Raw genomic sequence first — 21825 nt, forward strand, 5'->3', positions numbered from 1 at the left:
ACATTAGTTTTATTTTGTGCTGACACCCTGTTTCACAGAATAACACTGCAAAGGCAATTGGACACATCCACTAAGCCTGAAAGGTGCAGCCCACTCAGTTAGGACACACCCCCTGCGTCAAAGATCCAGCCTCCTGAGATGCAGGGTTTAGCAGTTTTGACACGCCCCCTGAGTCTCAACGGCCTATCATGGCTCACCCTGACTGGGAGGACTGCTCTTCAATGGCATCTACTGCGCTCTCCACAGAGTTCAGCAGGGACTGAATCTGATTGGCCGACTCCTTCAGCAGGAAGCGGGTCACAAACTGGTCCACATTGGTGCCTCGCTCGTACACCTAGGAACATATTGGAGACAAAAAAGTGGTCAAAACCTTTGTCTTACTTTCCTCGATCAAGCCGCTTACCACATCCTGAAATTCCTCACAGGCGGAACTGCGGATATACAGCATGTGTTCTAGAAACCAAAGCACACAGCTAAATCCTGGAAAAGAAAAGCATGCTTACTCTAGTGAAGGATAACACAGGGCAGGGAAAGGGAAAAGAAAAGTTCAAACTTGAGTTTGGAAAGTGCACCAGTTAGCTCTAGCTGCTACAGGGCTGCAGGATCCTGTCAGCGATGCTGCACCTTCACAGAGACAATCTTTAAGCAATCAAGTACTGATGCACACTTGAGCGCAATCCTAGCTCCTTCCACACACTATCCCCTTCTGCATTAATTACTCCCAGAGGAGACCACATGAGCCCTCCGTTCATCACCTCGCTGCAGAGCAGCCCAGGGTGGATACATTTCCCAACGAAGACGAGCCAAGCCAAAGAGCTCTTTCCTGCTGACCACACGGGGAAACACGTCACCTGTTCCTGTTCTGAAATTACACCTCTGAGCTTTGCAATGCAGGCCCTCTGAAAGAAAAGAAGAGTCTCTGGCACGCGAAACAATCACAAAGTATCAAGCATAAGAAAAGCCTGACCACGAATGATGGAGCTGGGCTCTTGACTCTGGAGCACACTGACTGAGATTGTTTTCCTCTCGTCAACAGGACTGCATGGTGAGGATAGAAACAATGCTCAGACTCGCATCTCAACCCCTTCGGATTTCACAGCACAGCTGCAGTTCTAAGCATCTTCTTTGATTCAAGCAACACTCGTAATGTTAATAATGCTCATACTATCTGTGCGATACGCTGCAGTGCAACATTTTCAAGTAAAGTGATGTCCAGTCCATGCACCTGGTTGCAACCATCACAACTGTATGTAAAAGCACATATCTTTTGGATAGTGCACAACAGTTCAGGCTTTTGAGTGCTGCATTCTGTAAATAAACAATTCCACTATTCAGCAAAAATGTGTTCAGCTTTTTCTGTTGTCACAGCTGTTTGGAGGTTTAATATCTTAGACATTATTGTCTACTGGGGGGTCTTTGGCTGTGAAACATTCCTGGCTTGGCCCTGCCCTAGTGCCCCTTGCTAAGGAGTTTAAGGCAGTCGAAGCTGAGCTAGAGCTGCCTTTACTAACATGTAATTCATTTGAAGAAAACAGAGCTGCAGCACAAAAATGATCCTAACTCTAGGATAGCCTTAATCCACCTTTCAAGTTTCATGGCCACATTTCACATTTATTGTCAGATGTCTCCTCACATGACAAATGACAAAACAGAAGGCATAGCACATGACATCACAAATTGTTGGAGACAGGAACATGGCATCTTAAACAGCATCCAGATAGCAGCAATGTGCACATTTCAAGCAGTGGCAATATTCTGAGTGAAGAAACAGCAGGGTGTCAGTAGGGGTAGAGAGATTTAAGAGGTGGAGATGAGGAGTTTTATGGCTGTGGGGTAGAAGCTTTCTTTGAACCGAGGGGTTCAGAAGATCTATGCCTTTCTGATCATGCAAAATGGCAACACACCCCCTTCTAACTCTAATCCAAAAGCAGCATCTGAGTGTGGGACTGAAGAACCAGTATGGGGTCTGACCCAGCAGAGGTGGAGACAATGCTCCCAGCAGGTGTTAACCCTGTATGAGTCTATAAGGACGTGAGTGCATGAATGCTCTGGGCTAGCAGACACTCCTGTTTCTTGCATTTGTCTGCAGCACGTCCCACAAGCTTTCACTTCCTGCTGACAATGTCTTTTTTCACATTCCATTTAAGACCAGATAATTGCAAGGTGGAAAAACTGCTTAGTACAGAGGGACAGGCCTATGAATTATGGCTTGAACAGTATGTGGCTCAAAGATTATCAGTGCACATAAGCGATTGTGTGGCACCAGTCTGAAAGCTGCATCCATGCTGGTATAATTCCACCCACTGAAATGGCCAGAGGAGTTGCAGAGGAAATGCTGTGAACAAAGAGGCTGCACAGAAGCCAAGCAACAGGTGCTGAGTAAAAGGCTTGAGCTGTGTCTGTCCCTGAGGAGATAACATGCCTCAGCAGGAGGATTATGAAGAGGCTTGAAGCAAAATGTGTGAGCCATAGTCTTTTTTAAATGTGGGGGAACAGCTTGCTTTGTTCTTGTTTTGTTATTTTACATAGCACTGTAGCACACTTATTCAGGATATACAAATATATTGTATACTCTAATGCTTAGCTGTGCCAGTGAACTTTTTTTCTAAGGAAAAAAAATAATTCAAAATAATGAGGAAATGAAAGCACAACAGTGTACTTTTCTGATTGTACAGAGACCCTGCTTTTTTGAAACTCAGCCTCAGACACCAGATAGCTGGAGTCCTACTGAATACCGCACTCAGTCCTTTAATGAATATCAGGGCTCTGCTCATTGGTCATCTTGCCTCTATTTGACCGTGTTTCATCTGCAATGTGATGAATGAGCGAGCTATTCTTTAAAGGCAGCATTTTGCCCCTGTCTCTTGGGGCAGTCACAGAGGTGAGCCTAATCTATGGAGCCTAGCCATAGTCATACATACATAGCCTTCAACCACGCTTGCACTATCCGACCTTAGCTTATTTCAAAGCTGGAGAATATCCTGGACAGAACACCTCTCCGTCACAGGGCACACATGGACCAGCAGAACTTAGTAAGGTGTTGAAAAACCCAAAATGCACCTAAAGAAAGCTCACAGGAACACAGGGAGACAGAAGATGCCCCAGTCTGGAATCAGACCCCCAACCCCGGAGCTGTGGTGCTAATGGTCACACCACTCAGCGATGTAACAATACTTACTGTATTTATTATTGTTTCACCATACAAACAGATTACATACACACCTACACTTTCTGAAGAGCAATGCGCCAAGGAATCAATACAAGACATGAACAATGACTCTAATGCAGAGGCTGAGCTAGAGGTTTCAGACTGACGTCTTCCTACTCATTTGTCTGAGCCAGAGACAGGGGGATTGATCCTTTTCACAGATAAATCTATTACACTGCTTTCTGTATCTCTCTGGTCTGGTTGGACTAAATGACAAAATGAGCTGTTATTCACGCAATAACATTTATTTTTTAAAAGGAGCATGGGAGAGACATCAAAATGCTTTTTCCTATGAAGTGCCTTGAAATGATGAATGAAAAGATGATGGTGTTCATGAACAGAAGAGCTCACTGCTGTCGTGACAAAGCGCGATGTGAGTCTGGAGCACAAGCAAGATACTGTATATACGACCGAAGTGCAGTGAGGATCGAAAGGCTTTTGAGAATTAGCTCATCTTGTAGCCACTGTCTGCTATCTGCCAAATTAGCACAGCAGGTCTTTGATTAAACGCTTATGTGGAAAAACAATCTATTAACTACAATGCTCTTAATAAAAAAAAAACAGGACAGAAGTGCAACAGTCTCCGAAGATAATTAATAATGACCAGACATAATCGCACTTAATTGATGCACTTTGCTAGATTAAAAGTCTAATGATAAATAGGAGGCAGTTTTATTTATTAACAGAGGCACAGATAGCATGTCTGATGATCAGGCCTTGCTGAGGCCCTAGATAGTCATGGTTATCAGAAGAAACCCTGCCTGCTATGGACTGACACCTATCTTTCCAATGGTCCAGTGTGTTCTCTGTGGCTCTGGACTAGGAATACAGTCTACGTGAGCCTGCAGACAGAGGAGGGCAAATGACCACATCCCAAGATCACCTGGCATGGTGAAGAAGCTTTGTTTTCACCAGATAAGACCACAGAGGAGAAAGGGGGCTTGGAGACAACCAACAAGCTTTTCCTGGAGAATTAAGATTATCAGGTGTAAAGACGTGTCCTTTCATCAAACCGCATGAATTGCAGAGTGACTATCCTCCACACAGAAAGGAATAAGGAGGAGTTTCGAATCTCCAACCAAGCAAGTAGCCTCATCTTGCTTACAAAAGTCCTCATGGTCTTAAAACATAATGTGATAAATGTGCCGGTTTCAGCCGATTGCCTTCTTTCTTCAGCTGTGGTGAAAAAAGTGGCTAAATGTGAAAAGACCGTTTTCCCCAAGAAGGCCACCCGTCCAAACTCAGCAACAATAAAGGCACAACATGTGGATACAGGCTGCCTTGCAAACACACTCAGGTTCAATGAAGCGGTGCTTCTGTGTTTTCTGACAACTCCAAGCAAACCCCCTATGTGAACAGCAGCAGGACTGATTGTCATTTGCCAGCCTTCAGAGTGGCTGTAGTCTCTGATCCGCATGACAGGATGCTCATTCACTCACACTAATGTGAATATAATCAATATAATCAATCTTAGTAATGTGCTTCATCTGGCCTTATCTCTCATCTCATGGACTTAATAACCCCAGCTATTGCTCCCCTGGGAACCTGTGCAGTTATTAGGAGATTTATTCAGACAACTTGGGTTTTTTACCTTTTTTTATTGCCTTTTAGGTCCAGTTTTTAAAACACAAATTGTGAAGGAGAGAGGACTGAATTGTGTTGCTTGGTAAAAATAGAAAGTGCTTGGGATATTCGTGCAAATAAAGCCCCCCCTATCAGCAGAGAATGTCAAGGCTGTAAAAACAGCTGAAAACGAGCACAGGCTCAGATGCAGAGACTTGAAGAGGAGGATCATCATTTCTGGCTGCTGGCATTGAAGAAATATACTCAATGATCACAACTGGTTGTGCCACTCACTCAAAAAAGTATACAAACACCTCTGTTGGGTGTCTGAAAACTGAACCCCAAGGTTAAAACATAACGTTAGCATTTGCACAAAAGATAATGCAGATTTTACTGATCTGGTTACCTTGTGATAAAACAATATATCATCCCTTCAGATCTATTCTTGTTGCTAGGATACAATTAATAGGATACAAATGCTTTGATTTAACAGCTTCCTTTCCACAAACATGTTTGCCCTGGTCGATAAACATGTTTTTCCTCTTGTGTGCTTTCTCCTTGTCTTAGGTGTCAAACCAATTTATTGAAATGCAGTCCAAATCAGAGACGTTCAATCAATAAATAATCAATTGATTTGTTCAGTGTGTGCATGTTTGACCTACTGTAACTTCAATATATTGAGGTAAGCATGTCTCTACACTGCTTTTTTTCCCAGACAGTTCCTGAGATTAGCAGGCAAACTGAAATGAGGCACAAATGCCATTACTGAGAAAATGATATCTGACCCTGTGACATTCTTCCTCGGCTGATATAATTACTCGAAATGCCAACACACTTTCACCTCTTTGTACTTATTTGTTCTTAAAAGGGGGTCCTGTGTTAAGGAAGCTTAAAGTCCTGTATTTGGGATAAGTCGTCTTAAATGGAACCTAAGTCTAGCCAGCTACAATCACGAGATTAGTGAAAGCTAATACTTATTTAATTCTTTCACGCTTCTTAGTACCACCCTAGAACTTGGTCTTTTGATACAAACCTGTGTCAGATAAATGATTGGGGGCTGCCAGGAATGAACCTAGCTGGGAAAAAAGGAGCAGGACTCAAAAAGGATCAATTGAAGTGGGGTTTGGAGCTGAATTAAAGGATAATCTTTTTCAGGCAGGATGTCTATTCACTTCGGAAATCACACCAAACAGCCCTCAAAACCTGTTCTTAATGCCTGGGTTTAAATCACAGCTCTGAAAACACAAACACAAAAAAGACTGCAGGATTTATTTTTCTTCTTTACAGCAGGGGGGCAATCCCTATTGAACTAAATGTTGTAGACTGCACATTCAGGAGAACCATTCAGCAGCACACAGCTTAGCGCTCTTGATTGCTGTATTGGGACAGAAGCAGAGCTGGTTACAGTTATCTTTGATTCAAACTTGCTTGGCTGAAAGACAACAGCCTGACCTTGAGGATAAAACAGCTGAAACACTGTCTCTGTTTTAAGTACTGAAGTGTCTTTCTAAGGAAGAACGTGATAGTATCCCTTTCCACTCCCTGCAGGACGTTAGGTAAGTTGGCTGTCTTCTCTCCTGAGGTTTGGTTTGTAAACTTCCTTATAATGTGTCTTTAATCTCACAGCTTGTTTTGTTGTCCACCTTTTGCTTTCATTTTTTTAAAGGTACAGACTCTTCACATCAGATGTCTCAGTCTGAAGACTGACTGCTTCTGAAACCTTATGAGGACATGGAAGCTGTTTCCTGTGATGGCTGTACAGTCCTTGAGTGCTTGTACAACAACTGCAAGCCCACATAACAATATAACCCTTTAGCCCATGCTGAGACAAGGAGGCTGCGGAAATTACTGAGCTGAGATTAAGCTGGAGGAAGTGACTTCTACCACTTCCAGATTCAGAGAGATTTCTAACAAGTGCTTTATTTGCACCTAACAGAAATCGGAATCTGTACTTGAAAAATATTTTCGAATAGTTTTTAGTGCCTGCCCTGGTCAGCTCTCAGTGCCTAAAAAGCATTTTGATCTCTTTAGGCTGTAATCTTACCTCTTGAATAAAGGAGACCAATTGCTTTTGTTGAGTAATAGATGTCTACATTCTGGAAATTGCTAGCTATTTTTTTTTTCATGTTGAGATGGTCCAATTTCCCTGATTAAAGCTGGGAAAAGCAGGAAAAGCACTGACCTGGTTTATTCTTGCCCCTCTGCAGAGCCAGAAATAAAATCTAAAAATGGTCTACTTGGAAAATAAAATGTTTCAGATTCTACATAAAGCTGGGCAAAGCTGGGAATTGCAAACTATTTGTCTCCTTATATACCCGCCTTAATTATAATTGAAAATTACAATTTTTGTGTCTCAAATGAAAAGAATATGTGTCTCGGTTCACAGCGGTGACCCCTATACCCTCACAGAGTGAATGAGGAAGCATAGATGGGTCTCAGTGACTCACCTGCCCATTGAGCAAGTTCTCCTTTTAGCAAACTACGAGCTCTGCAACACCATACAGGAGGAGCCGTGCTGATTGGAGGGGAGGCACGTCCCTCAATGACATCACCGAGAACCAGGAAGTGCAAGGGGAAGCTTCTGGGGTCGCTGTTTCCAGTTTCAGTCGGATTGTTGAGCCCACTCCGTACTATTGTTCAGGGAATCCAGGCCACAGTTGGCTATCATCAGGATCCAGGATCAAACAAGTGACATCAGGACCACAGAGTCTCCACGTTCTCTTGGGAGAGAACGTTTTCACTGGTTGAGTGGTTTGGGAGCCCAATAACAGGGAATTGTTTTTTTTTTCCCCACAATGAAAAAAGTTAAAGAGAACAAAATGACAAACCAAGCCATTGAGAGCAATGCTTTACAGCTTGCCCATGTGACTCTCCCTCAAATTGCTGGAAAGTGCAGGTCTGTCCTTTTGAAGCAGAAGGCTGTATTAAAAAGCTTAACAATGGGAGCTATTACTGATAAGCCCTGCAGTCTTTCAATCTTTGCTACTGATGATTTAGTGCTGTGAAAACCCTCAATTTTCTTAACTTATCCAAAGCTATAATGGTCTGGTCTGATCTGCTGGAGACGCCAGGTTGAAGTAAAAAGTCTTTTATATTTTAAACACTTTGTATCTTGTAACTTTCCACTCCAACGGTTCTGCTTTTGTCTATATATGCTGAATTGTCAACGTATGTTATGTCGCAAGGCATAACTGCCTTATGTTCCTGGCAGAGTTACAAAAACAATGAGGAATTTGCTTGAGTGCTCTTCACGTGCACAGCCGATGTCAAATCCCATTTATGGACAGGTTTTACAGACCTTACTGTATCAAAAGACCACTCTTTGTAATACTTCTTTGAGTCTGGCCTGCAACAGCTATGCTCCCATATGCATATGTAATAAGGAAGACTTCTGCTGCACGGACACCCAAATTGCTGTCATTTGTTTGACACAACAGTGTCTAAAGACCAGGAAATAGTAGTAATACAGACCAATTAAGTGACCATTTGATTCGAGTGAATCTGTGCAAATAGCCATTTGTATGTACAACGGGACAAAAAGACTTTAAACACTTTAGACACTGGAGAGTTATCCCAATCCTGTCAGAGAGCACTAGAAGTTTATTATGTAAACGAGTGACAACGAATTACATTACAATTAATAGATGCTATTAATGCTGAAAAACAAAATCTGGAATTATAATCACTGCCGCCCTTTTAAAGCAATTTTAATCATCTGAATTAGCCTGCTTTGTGTTGAGCGCTTTCTCTGGATGGCAGAGGATGGGGAGTACATTCTATTTCTGTAAATCTTTTGTGCTCTCTTTGACTGGGTCACAAAGCAACCCCCTTTATCTAAACATCCTGTAATCAAAATGACAGTGTTGCTGCATGAATTGACAGAGAAACAAGTACAGCAGACAGGGTTAATGATTATGAGCATTACTGTAAGAAAGAAAAGCCCCCCTTTACAGTCACACAAAGTTAATGATTCTGACCCCAGCTCTAAACACTGAACATCCCTCTGAAATAAAGGGAATATTGAGATGCAAAATAGGAGCGCCAGTGACTGCAGACCTGCACTAGAATCAAGCCTGCTACTCATTTTATGCCACCAAGTTCTCTGCTTCCAAGACATGAATACATAATTATGGATTATTACTCGTGTGAGGAAAAAAGCCATTGGTAAGAAGAAAACTGAGTACAGGAATCAAGGAGCGCAGCCTAGCACTAAAGCATGGACAGTGACTGAGCCTGACACTTCTAGCCCGTCAGATTAATGTGATCTGGATATGTAGTAGTCACCAGGACAGGAGCTGAGTTTTTTTCTCCTGGCACAGGCGACATGGGGCAACACTAAATAGCTTTTCCACAATGTGTTTCAGGGAGATAATCAATGACATGCAAGGGGTTTTGCTACCTGAACTAAATCCACACTCTAATAAAGTGCTGCCTTGGAACATTACAACTCTCGACAATCCCTGATACTACGTACAGTCGTCAATGTCACACCTGGTCTTTAGGAATCAGGATAACCACAGAACAAGAAAAGGACAAAACTAGAAAAAATAGTTTCTTCGCTGGCTTCCTTGATCCTGCATATTAAATTATACTGACATGCATTGATAAAATACTGAATGCACATATAATATTTATATTAAACAAAATAAATATCATCACGTGTAACATATTTTTTTAAGTTATGACACACCACAGATAAAATTAGGAACAGCTGAAACCATCTGAAGACCTTAAAAAAAGGTACATTGAATCTATTGTGCACTAGTCTAAGATAACATCGGCATTTCACTGAACAATTTCTTCATATTTCTGTATCTGAATGCTTAGTCTAGAGCAAATGGTAATTTTAGGGTAGGAACATCATCCAGTTACTTGGCAATCAAAATATAATCAAGCGTTTCATGAAATCTACAGAAAAGAACAAGGGTTGAGATATGGTGTTTTTTTCATGGCATAATTTCCACATTTTCCATCTTAATGGTTAAGCAAGCACAAACAAGAGTTAATGTTCTGTACGTATGCCACCGCACAGAACTAAAAGAGAGAGAACATTATTGAATGTAAATTACATTTCTGCCAGTCAAGCACAGTTAGGATGATCTGTGTTAATTTTTTTTAAGTTGAAAGATAAAAATCCACTAACCAAAGCCTTTTAAACTCGCTCTTCTGATCTTCACATTTATCTGTATATTATGGAAGTTTGCCTACAGACACCCAATCTCAAAGTTAAATGGAATGATCTATAGATGTCAGCTTGCTGAAAAAGATTCAGAACTATTTAACGAGTTTTCACTATCATAACTGAGATGCATCAGCCACTGAAAACCATGGTCAAGTCACAGGTTACTTTACTGCAGTGCAAGAAAGCATAATTATTTCTGCAGACACAAGCCTTTGATACGAAACAAAATATCCTTTGAAGCCACAGCTGGAAAATTAATTTCGCCTTGCTCGGATAATTCAGCGCCTCGTTAAGTCCTACTTATTGAACCATCAGAAAGAAAGAAAGAAAGAAAGAAAAAACAGTTCAGTTCTGCCCACCCCCTGACAAGCTTTTGAGAAGCATAAATGTTTCATAGTTGCTGAAGCTTCAATCTTAAATTTAACAACAAAGAGAAGGAATCCAATTAGGTTTTACCATGCTCGGCTGGCATCAGCAGTTCAGCTGTTTTCTCTCCTGCCTTATACAACACAAAATTTGTGTGATTAAAAATATCCTTTTAATTCGCATTCTGCATTTTGGTATTTTCCCTCTGTTACGGATTTTACAAGCTTGTTTTGATGCAGTATGCCCTTAGGGATTCTCTGTTCGAAAAGTGATCAATAACAGACAGTTTTAGAGTGTAGAACATGTGCTTGAATTATACAGTGGTGTTCAACAATATTCCAGCTCCTTTAGGCGACTGGTGCATGTTTTCCTATTGTCTTCTTCCATAAGAGCATGGCAAGCTAAAGCACAGAAGTGCCTGTCATCTAATCAGGAGCTCCTGAGGTATCATCTAGGAGCTCCTACTGAGGCAACAGAAGGAGCTGCAGCAAGCAGAGCTCAGTTAATTTCTCAGAGGAGCTCAGTACTGGTTTCTAGGCTCAGTTGATCAGTTCTGTGATAACTCACTGTTTAAGGTGGTGTTATTGATTTTAGCAGGTTGCTTTTGTGTTTGTTATTTATTCTGCTGAGCTAACAAAACTGGGTGCTGTGGCCCATAATGCAGCCCAGAGGTTAATCAGTTTGAGTTTATCCTAGTACATATTAGCATAGTTAAATATTATAGACGATACTTGTCAGGACCATGTCTTCACCCCGAGGAGACGAGCACACACGGGCCAGGAAGAACCTGGTCCGTTGAAAAAACATCCAACAACTGTCAAAGATAAAGAAAGCAGATTCCCGATCCTCTCCAGAGATCCCCGGAGATCCTCTATGACTGAAAAGTGAATAAAACCCGTCATGGAATATTTTTTGATTTAATGAAAGCATTTTTTATTTTACCTCCAAGCATAGCTCAGAAATTAAACCAGCAGCATCTTCCTCCATACTGGAGGACCTTTTGGCGGTGGATACCGGGTCAGGCCTTTGGATAGGGATTACACTCTCCTCTCCCTCCCGCATTTACAGAAAACTGGTACCGTGGGCAGTGGGAATTAAAATTAGTCACAGGTTGCCATATTGTATGAAGTCTCCTAATTATCTCTCAAGCATGAAACAGCTAGAAGCACAGCCTGCATCTCCTGGTTTCTTTGGTGCTACTGCACCCAGAAAAGCAAGCACACACGCACACACACTAAGGGACTGACCAACCTGTCTTTCTCACTGGCCCTGTGTGAATGACAGAGCAGCCTCGGCTCTTAAAGCCAACAGAAGATGGACTGCACCAAACTAAATGACAGCATTCACCAGCAGACCATAACCAATATACAGTATAACACATAACAACATTTTAGCATAATTCTGAATAATTAAATTAAATAATGGGAATGGTTTTCTCAAACTAAAGCCTGCTTTCTCTGAATTCCTAAGAGCCTCTGTCTTAGGACAGTTATCATCTTTTGATATTGATCTTTAAGCAAATAAAGTGCTTTACACTGAAGGTTGTTGGTTGGGAAGTTGATAACAGAACATGATGAGACAAATCGTGTCTTTTGTTTTGTCTGATGTCTGAGGATATTTACAAAGATCCATACAAAGTATAGATTTATGCACAGGCAGGCAAGTAGGTATGGGCATTAAATCAGCAGAAACATGCCAGTAAATTCATAGACATAGGGATGGCAAGTGAATATTTCAGACAGCGCGAACGCTGTAGTGGCGTGTGGAAGTGGATACTGTAGGTACGCAGTATGCAGGTAATTGGATACTCTCCACCTCCCCAGGCTGATTAAAGCTGGTCTGCTTTGTGTCGCTGAGGAACTCTTTATCAAACACCAGGGCTCAAAACACTGCAGCTTGGCAGCTTTTCATCAGGGTGATGGTAACCACGACAACCATGGACAATGATGGAACAGGCGCCACACAGGGGGGCGGAGTCTGAAGACTTGGTAAGGGGCACCCCTGGGACCCTCAGTGCAGGGGGAGGGGGCTGCAGCTTCTCCTTGAACACTTGCTATTCTTTATCTTTACTAAGAATGGAGTGGCTTGATTGACAGTCATGAAGACTGGGAATATGGTCCACGCAAAGCACTTTTCTTAGTATGAGTCTGAGCTGTGCACTGGTTAGATTGGGGTGGTAGCAATACCAGATCAATGGCTTTTCTTCAAAGAGGGCCTGGTCCAGTCTACCCAGACGTATACCTACCAATATTATGAAAATAAGTCTATGTATTTATGAAACTAATTAGAACAGCAAGGATAAATTTCACTATCTGAACAAAAAGAAGATTTACATGCTTACTAGTGTATTTGTACTTATATACTTTTTGATTTAATCTTCATTTAATCTCAAATGACTGGCTAATTAGAATCTAAATTTCAATAGGTCCTTTACTAATCTCTATCGTATGACCACAGTACAAACACAATCTTATGACAATTAGGCACTTATTGTATTCTCATAACTTCCTAATAAATCACACTGAGCAATTTGTCTGTAGTCAGAAAGTCATGTCTAATGGAGTCTTTCCTTCTGTATACATGAGACCCAGTTAAAAAATCGGAGACAGCATAAAGTCAACATCTGCAACATCATACATCTCTAGCAAGTACCAGCAATCATTCCCCGTTTTCTGTACATCCATAAGCAATTCTAGAATAAGCTAATTAAAACACGTTCGAATTACACCCCCCTTTGACTACTCCCAAGAAAATGGTACGTACATGAAAACTGCTCTCGAAGCCTGATTTATGGGAAGTATAGGATATAATTATGGGATATCCCTTCTGGCAGTATTTGACTAGGATTAGAGAGGAACACCATGTTCAGCACCACACAAGGCTGGACAGCTCCAGATCCGAGCAGGCTCAGCAGGGGAGGGAGGGAACCACACAGCTCTGGAAGGGATAAGCCCTTCCCTTACATGAAAACAAAAAGGGAATTTAAAACCCAACACTCAGCAGTCTGCGGAGAACCCTGAACACTTGCTTATTTTAATGTAAAGGATCTGAAGCTGCTCAGTACTTCTCCTCTGCTGCTGGTATTTTTTTCCACTCAACCTCTCCCTCAATGGCTTAGTCTAAACGTCAGTCTCTGGAAAGTACTGCAATTTTCCCTGCAATGCTGAAATTCAACCGAGTTCAGAAATTTCAAGCAGCTGTGTATGGAGGGTGCGGGGATAGGCAGATTTTATCTGCCAAGGGTGGAGCGGTGGCTCTGTGGCTCAGGATCTGCGCCTGTGGCAGGAAGGTTGCCGGTTCAAATCCTGCAGCCGGCAGAGGAATCCTACTCTGAATCCCCGAGCAGGGCCCTTAACCCCAACTGCTCCAGGGGCGCTGTACAATGGCTGACCCTGCGCTCTGACCCCAGGCTTTTCTCCCTGTCTGTATGTCTCATGGAGAGCAAGCTGGCGTCTGCGAAAAGATGAATTCCTAATGCAAGAAATTGTATAGGGTTAATAAAGTGATGTTATGTTGTTGCTGTTAATAGATGGAAAGAAAAAAAACAACAGGAAATTCTTAAACTTTTCTACACCCTCCTCACTTTGCCACTAGCCCCCTCCTCTTCTCCCCAGTCTATCACAGACTGATGCGCACACTCTCCTCTTCTTCCCCGCTATTCAAATGAGCCCCATTAAAACAGCACGAAAGACAGATCTTTGATCCATCGCATTAATCTGAAGAATTGTTCCCCATGGGAACAGAAAGGAAAGTGTGTAGCTGAGTGTAAAAATAGGAACTCTCCTAACATCCTGCCATGTACGTTTAGGCGTCCTTCCTATCAGAGAGGTACAGGTTTCCTGAGTTCTTGCCGTAAAGCTGACTATGCTGGGTTTGAAAAAAAAAAACTCAAAAGTGGCAGGACTGGTAGTTTTACCGGATGTGACAATAGCCATTTGATCCTTCTTCCCGATCTGCAAAAAATAGCAATTCCTAATCATTTTCCGAAATCGATCATTGTATGCATCGCATTCAGATGCTAACAAATCTAAAGACTACTGCTGTAGCCATGGGTAGAGAAGAATCAGCAAATATCTTCTCCTTAAACAAGCAAGAACAGTGCTCACTCCATTAGCTTATGCAATCTCGTGTCCTGCGCTACTCTTTGCAGGTCTCCTGGAAAATCCTTCAGCTTTGCAGGAGTGAAAGACCCTGCCCTTCATAGTAAGCCCTTAGAGAATAATGATTGAGTGCAATGAAGACGTCTCATATAAAACTGCTGTAAGATTTGTAAGCAAATTGAAACACTGACATGTAATTGCATGAAACCTTTTTGATCACAGGTTTAAATTAGCCAGTGATCAAATATCCTCTGGATTTATGAGTTCTAGCCTGAGATATTGCGACACAGAAGTCATCAAAGCATTTTAGACTAGAGCCATGCATCTTTCTTAACCAGCAACCTCCCAGTCAATGAAGCCCTGCAGACAACAGAGAACGACCCTTACTGAGCTGAGCTCCTACGGTTTTAGAAGCTTCTGCATCAGATTTTTTTCTGCATTCTGGCATTGCAAAGAGAAATCCTGGAAGTTTCATGACTTAGAAACAGACGATCCTAATTTAAACCAATTCAAGACCTTACAGGAAGTCCACAAAACTACAGCAGCACAGGGGAGACATGTCTAACAAAGGAGAATGATTACACAGGGTAAAGAAGTGCCGAGAGAAGCCTCTTTCAAAGGCTGTCAGATAAGGGGTGAATACTCAAATCCAGGTGCTGGAATTAGTGGAGTATAAGTATTGAGCGGATTACTGGAGGGCCTGATTACACTATTCAAAATCCTCAATGGCATCGACAAAGTTAACTCCAGTGGACATCTGCAGAAGAAACAGTGAAACACAAACAGAAGGCACAAATGAAATGTGGAAGTGCATTTAAAACTGAGAACAGGGGGCACGTCTTTACAAGTGCTGTGGCAGCACTAAACAAGCTACCCAGCCATGTTGTTGAAGCCAACACCCTGGTTTATTTGAAGAAATGGCTAGATGAGCTCATCGGATCAATTAACTACTAACGACCAAACAGACTAGATGGGCCAAAGGGCTCTTTTCATTTGCAACCTTTCTAATATCCTCAAGCCACAAGTCCATTCCACTAACCTGCATCACACGCCAACCCCCCAGTACCACCCTGGGGCAGATAAAGCACCACTCAGTGTTGGAAACAGTGGCAGCACACAACCCCTCACCAAACCACCACTATCTGTCTCCTCCTCCCTTTCTAGCTATTCCACTGAGACTACTTGACAGCATCTTAGAGGAAATCAGCTTCTTATCAGACAGAGCGAGAACGTTTATTATCCCCCAGAAAAACGAATGTTCGCTTTGATCCTAACTGCTTCCCTATATAAAGACCTTCCATATAAAATGCTGGTGAATGTTTTTAGGTTTTATGTGGTGTAAGCTGTCACTAATCAATGTGGTTGCTAGCAGAGGAGAAGACGCTGCTGCATCGATTCTTTCTGCTTTGTATTTCAGTGCAGCTGGAGCGAAAGGAAGTCCTTGACACTGAGCTGCAGGATTCTCAGTGGTTTGGAGATTAATGCTGATCCCATGATATCACAAGTTGGTATAAAAAGGCGACCTTGACAAATTTAACAACAGAGAAAAGCGTCTTTTGGACGCCTACAGCAGCACTGGACAACGACAAGTGCTGATGGCTGTCCTCAGAAAACACAGTGTAAAGTGTACAGATGAAGAGTTGAAGAGGTGATGGCAATTTCACCCAGAATCTTAGCAGGAGAAGAGAACATAAGACTGTGATGAATGACCATCAGACTGGTCAAACACACACGACCATCAGCCACCTGTTATAAAAAAAGCCAGATGGTGTACACTCTAGACATTTGGAGGTTGAGAGGAAAAGAGTCTGACAAGACATCACATAGAGAGCACATGCAAACTCCACACACAGTGTGCCCAAGTCTGAAATGGAAACCAAGACAGGAGAGCTCTGAGGCAGAGTACTAACTGCCACTGTGCCTCACAGCTGGAGTGGAATTTGAAAATTAGTTAGCTTGCAATTCTGCTTCTTCCGAGCCCACGGAAATATTTGTGATGTCGTCCTACGTTCACTAAACCTGGGCACCAAAAGTACCCTGTACAGCAGAGGCGCAGACCTGGCTTCCATGATATTTCCTTGTTTACCACATGTAGCATAAGCATCAATGTTTCAAGGGCTTTGCTGCATTACCCAGCTTCTGCTCACTGGCAAATTAAATCATTAAAAGAATAATTAGCCACTTTAAACAGAATGCACTGAGGCCTCTGAAAACATTTGCCTTTTGAGATATTCCCCTGGAGTTTGGAACAGCGGGCTCCAAACCCCAGGACATCAGCCACACAGCCACACATGACACACAGCGCTGTCAAAGGAGCTTACTGGGAAAACAGACTGGCTGGAAGAACCACAGATTCATGCGCAAACTGGTACACACATACAGAGGTGATGAAGGCTCAGCAGTGTGTAGAAGACACAGTGTAGAGACAGAGCACTGGGCTTTGGCCCAGTCCTATTCCCTGATTAGAGAACTGTCATTGCAAAGGCACTTTCATGTGTTTGCTGTCCTGCCTTCCTTACCACAGGAGCTGTATATCTGTACTGCGCAGTGCTGTGTGTGAACCACAGGCAAGTCCTTCCCTTAACAGGTGTTCATGTTGAGGAGGAATGTGCCCAGGTCAGTGACACCAATAATGTCTTTTAAGGAATTAACTGACCCTGTTTTTCAGGTAACAGCTCCTCTTAAACTACGCATGGCCACCCGGCACTCCACAGAGCTGTTGCTAGGAAACCCTGTAACCTAGGTCACCGAGGTCGATGAGAAACAAGGATGGTGTGTATCTACTGGGGGGGGGGGGCAATTTCTATAGTTTTTTAATATCAAAGGAGCCTTTCTGTGAGACACAGGGGAAAATGGAGCGGTGAAAGAATGTAGTCTCAAGAATGGAATTGTTCTTGACCTTTCAAGTTCTCTGCGACTTGAGAAGTCAAAGAGGAGCAATTAGATTCCGCCTTCTCACACCTCCTTTGGGCTGCCTATCAGCTGCATTAACACATACAGTACAGCTCTTTAGACGGTGCACAATCCCTTGAGTGGAGGGCATGTGTCCCTTTTTAAAGAAACTGGAGTTCTGTGTGAGCTAGTGACAGTGTCCTCAATTCAGCTGCTGGTTTTGTATGAAGTTGCTTCACCAGGCAAGCAGTTTTCTTTTTGTAGGGTGAGGGGGTGGATCACTAAAAATACTACCAGAAAAGTATTTGTCGTGGGAATTGGGGAATTTATTGGTTTTCTCAGATTATTCTCCAGGGTGAAGAAACCACGCTGGATCAGCACATGTCCACTAGGAGTGGGATATGAAGAGGACACTTAAAGGCACTCATTTGCTAGCTCTTGCAGTAAATTTTATTCTTACCTTTTTTTCACGAGGTGATACATTAACATGAAAACTCCGGATTCTTTTCCATTATACGGGACAAAGAAGCACTTCAATAATTGATTAACTGCCTAGATTCTATGCCAGCAAAGACAAACTGACATCTGTTAATAATTTAATCACTCTGTATAAGATATGACCTATTCCATTTCCAAACATTTTTAAGTTCACCCCTATTTAATCCTAAATTAAGAATTAATTCATTTTCAACAAACTATGAACCCTTGTCAGGTCACCATTAATAAAGCATTCAAAAACCCTTAATATTGGTACCTCACTCTAAAGCGTTCCCTCTGAAATCTGCAGCTCAACATTAAACCTCTCGACAATGTGGCTAAAAGTTGATAAGGAGCGTGTGATCATTCGACTGCACTAATGTGCTGTGGGAATGCTGTGAAAGGTGAGGCAATTCCAATACTGTCGGATCCATTCCTGCACTGTTGTTTTGCCCTCACATTGTGCTGCGACCTCCTGCTTTCAGCTCGGGGTTGCTATTTAGCTGCATTAAACTTTAAAGCCGTGCTTTTCTCTTTGATGCACTAGCTAAGAACAACAGCAGCTGCACGTCTGGCGCACGCTAAGAATGACCTTCCCTCCTGCCGCAGCGAAGACCAGAGACGAGAGGAGAGGAAAAGGGTGACGACCGGAATAATGCAGCGATTAAACAGCTGTGCATCCTCCTGGAGCATTTATTTGATGCATCAAACTCTGATTCATTCAGGTTTTGCCAATTACGTGGAGGAGGCAGAAGCTACAGATGGAAGAGCCGTGAAAAAGGGCATTTAATTTACTGTGCTGACGCTGCGCAGATCTGGGCAGTGAAGGGAGCGATCCAGACATCTCCACTGGAGGAGACTAATGAGGGCATCTCATTAAAACAGGTTGGGCACCAAAGCTGATTCACGGTAACAGACAGGGGGAGCGGAAATTTGCTTAAATAAATCGGAAATGGTGTGGAGGGGGAGAGAAGTCCTCACTCGCGTCTTGAGTCCCCCGAGGCTGTGATAGGCTTTTCCACTTGTTAAAGAGGCAATTAAAAAGTGTTCTGGAAAATGTTCTTATTTCTCGTTTGCATAGAAGTATTTATAGCACTCAAAATGTTATTTTCCGCTTGTAGTTTAAGGTTTGAAATTGTTCAAAAGAAGGGCGAAGGCAGTCAATCAAAGTGCATTCTTCTTCATTTGTCTTCATTGGTAAGCATAGATTGTATCGCACTTGTTCGCCCCACAATGAATGCAAGAGGCTATCTGTAGGCAACCAAAACCAGAACAATGCTCAGGGAAGTTTGGTTGTCAGAAAAGAATGTAGCGCTGAAGCGGAAAGGCATTGAGAGTTCCAGTGGACTACACCAACGGTACTCCCAGTCATGAGGAGCAAGCTGAGAGAGCAGGCTTAAGAAAAACAAATGGTTTAATCACAGAAAAGGGCTAGGCCGCTGTTTCTTCTCTTTGATGGACAGAGAAGTTGGCACTCTGATGGCTCAGAAATTGCTTCTTTCAGATTGCCATTTATCTTCCATACCAACGTGTCCCTCACGCACCACCTTCAGTAGAGCTGACTGAAAAAAGTGCCATAAACAATGCAAGCCCCTGCTTCACGACTCTCGCCCAGCTGCTGAAAATGACTCTGCCGTAACAGCCAGGCCGAAAATGGCAAAAAGGAGAAGACCCCAAACCCAAAGCACAGCCCACTTTGTTAGGCATGCCACAAGGTCTAATTTGAATGGCCTGCTGGCCATTTACACTGCAGGAGTGTTAGAAAAAGATGGCACGAATTGCAAATTGACAGTTTCTCATGACAGGTGAGGGAAAACAGTCCTGTCTGGAGTGATGCAGGTTACTGAGCAACCTGGGAGCTTCTCTCCAGTAGCAGGTGTACATCACTCAACTGCTCTCTTGTTGGTTCAAACAATCAACCAACCCACCAGAAGGAAACCATTTAGCCCCTTCAGTTCACTCACTGGTAACTCACTCCCTCCCTGCCTCACTCCTCAACAATGCCATGAGAAGACCGAGATTAAAAATAACCCGTGTGAGACGGGCAAGATTCTCCATGATTAGCTGGAAGAACCTTGTGTTTACCTGATATTCTAAATCCCTTGCTTGGCTGTTTCTCGGCTTCTCTGAGCGTTTGTTAAAAAGCAAAAGAGATTCTTACTCCCCAGCTACAATTCCCAGCAGTGAATCCCTAATTACTGCTGCAGGGTCTGGGAGCTTTCCAGGGCGAGGGTGCAGAAACATGAAAGTCAGCATTTTGATCAAGTGAAAATGTGTTTCTGCATTGTGCCGAGAACGCATGTGTCTGTATTTGTATTTGTGTGTGGGTTAGAACAAGTGTACACGCTTTAATGAGTGAGTGTTTGGCCAGCTGTTAGATGTATGTTTGGCTAATGGCTGAACAGGTGCTTTGGTACGCGTGAGTTTGCATGCACGCGTCTGGGCATCTACCAGGTTTTGATAGAGCTTTCCCACGAAACAAAGATATAAAGGCAACGAGAGGCAACACCAAGCAAAGGGTACGCTATTAAAAAAATAATGTGTTTTTTGGTTTATTTATACCTGCCCTTTTTTTACGTATTTTTTTATTGAACACCCGATTTGAAATAGCCCGTTTGTGCTGTTCATTTCCCGGCTCGCAGATCTATAAACCCTGTGACCGCACATGGGGAGAATGATGCAGTGTGGGTAGACTACTCTGCTCCGCCCACCTTCGAGCTTTTCTAGCACATCTCGGACAAGGCAGCCCCTTACCAGAGATTCAGTAGCAATGGAGGACACCTGCATCCCTCACTGACAGCACTGCGTCTCAGGTGTCAGTATGTCACCAGGAGCCAAAAGAGTCCTGGTTGACTATTCCAGGGGAGGGCCATGCTGCCCCCTGATGGGGCACAGTTTCTAAGTCTCTTCAAAGCAGCAGCACCTGAAGAGCTGAGAGGAGCTGTAATATGGGTCTCATTTGAGCCAATAATCTGCTGTGTTGAAAGAAAAACCTGCACAACAGCACCCCCTCCTGGATCAGGGACTATTCTCACCCTGTCCTCGGCAACGCTCATCCCATGAGCCCCAGCTTGGGGAATCCTGGTCACAGTGACCCAAGGGGCCCTGACCCGGGCACTCCTGCCCAGCTGCACAAATGGGTCTTCAGGTCCTTAATGTAAAACAGAATTTGTTCTCACGTTAGTTACATGGTAAAAGTAAAGGGACAAAATACAGAAACCTGGAGCAGCTCTGTAACTTTCCTGTAAGGGAAGAAACAAAAAGGAAGAGGTGAAGACAGATGGCAGGCATTCCTGATGTTGACTGAGCTGCAGTGTCAGGTGGTCACAGACGATATCTCCTGGGCCAGTTCAGAGCACAGCAATGCTTCTCCTGGTGCCTCAGGGCCACAGATTTATAGGAGACAAGAACCCTTCAGTCAGTGAAGGCCTTGAGACAAGTTAGACAAATTGAAGCAATAATTGATTCAATTTAATCATTAAGGGCTCATTTAGCATGGCATTTAGAAAAAAAAACTGTGGTTTTTCCAGGACCGGGAATGAACTGCACTGAGATGGAGTCTTTCGATTAGAAAGAAAGAAAACACCATCAATTTCCTGACAAAGATTGTCTAGTGATCCTGTGTGTCTGTTTTAGATTCATCTATGTAAGTCATTTGATTTTTATGAAGGTTGTTTTGAGTGAGGCTGATAGGTCGTGCCTGGTGGCATTTGCTTTGATGCACAGTGGGTCACAAAGAATTTGCTGAGATTTACCAATAACAGATAGTGCCACCTGGTGGGGAAGATTGTAAGAGGATTCTCATTTAGAAATATATTTTTGTACGGTAAATGGAAATATTAAATCTTCTTGCTGCACTTTTATAACTAGATATTTTCTGGAAGAAACTGCTTTTATGGTCACTGCTTTCTGTGCACTCTGAAACCTCACAAAAACATTTTCCACAAACGCATTACAGTTGTTTCTTACTGGTTGAGTTCAAGTAGTGAATGCCTTAAGAGCTATTCCGACTTTTAAAAAGGGAAGAGATTTCAGGT

General features: G+C 42.9%; 1 protein-coding gene across 3 annotated transcripts in view; it reads right to left on the reverse strand.

Moving 5' to 3' along the window:
* The window catches only part of necab2 (N-terminal EF-hand calcium binding protein 2), a 94049-nt gene that overhangs the window by 34736 nt on the left and 37488 nt on the right, over positions 1-21825 (reverse strand). For all 3 annotated transcript variants that reach the window (XM_015368378.2, XM_015368379.2, XM_006641396.3), the window contains exon 6: positions 198-334. In XM_015368378.2, coding sequence (XP_015223864.1) covers positions 198-334 — 137 coding nt within the window. The remainder of the gene's footprint in view (positions 1-197; positions 335-21825) is intronic.

Source organism: Lepisosteus oculatus, chromosome 20 (genome assembly GCF_040954835.1).
Source record: "Lepisosteus oculatus isolate fLepOcu1 chromosome 20, fLepOcu1.hap2, whole genome shotgun sequence".
NCBI classification, from domain to species: domain Eukaryota; kingdom Metazoa; phylum Chordata; class Actinopteri; order Semionotiformes; family Lepisosteidae; genus Lepisosteus; species Lepisosteus oculatus.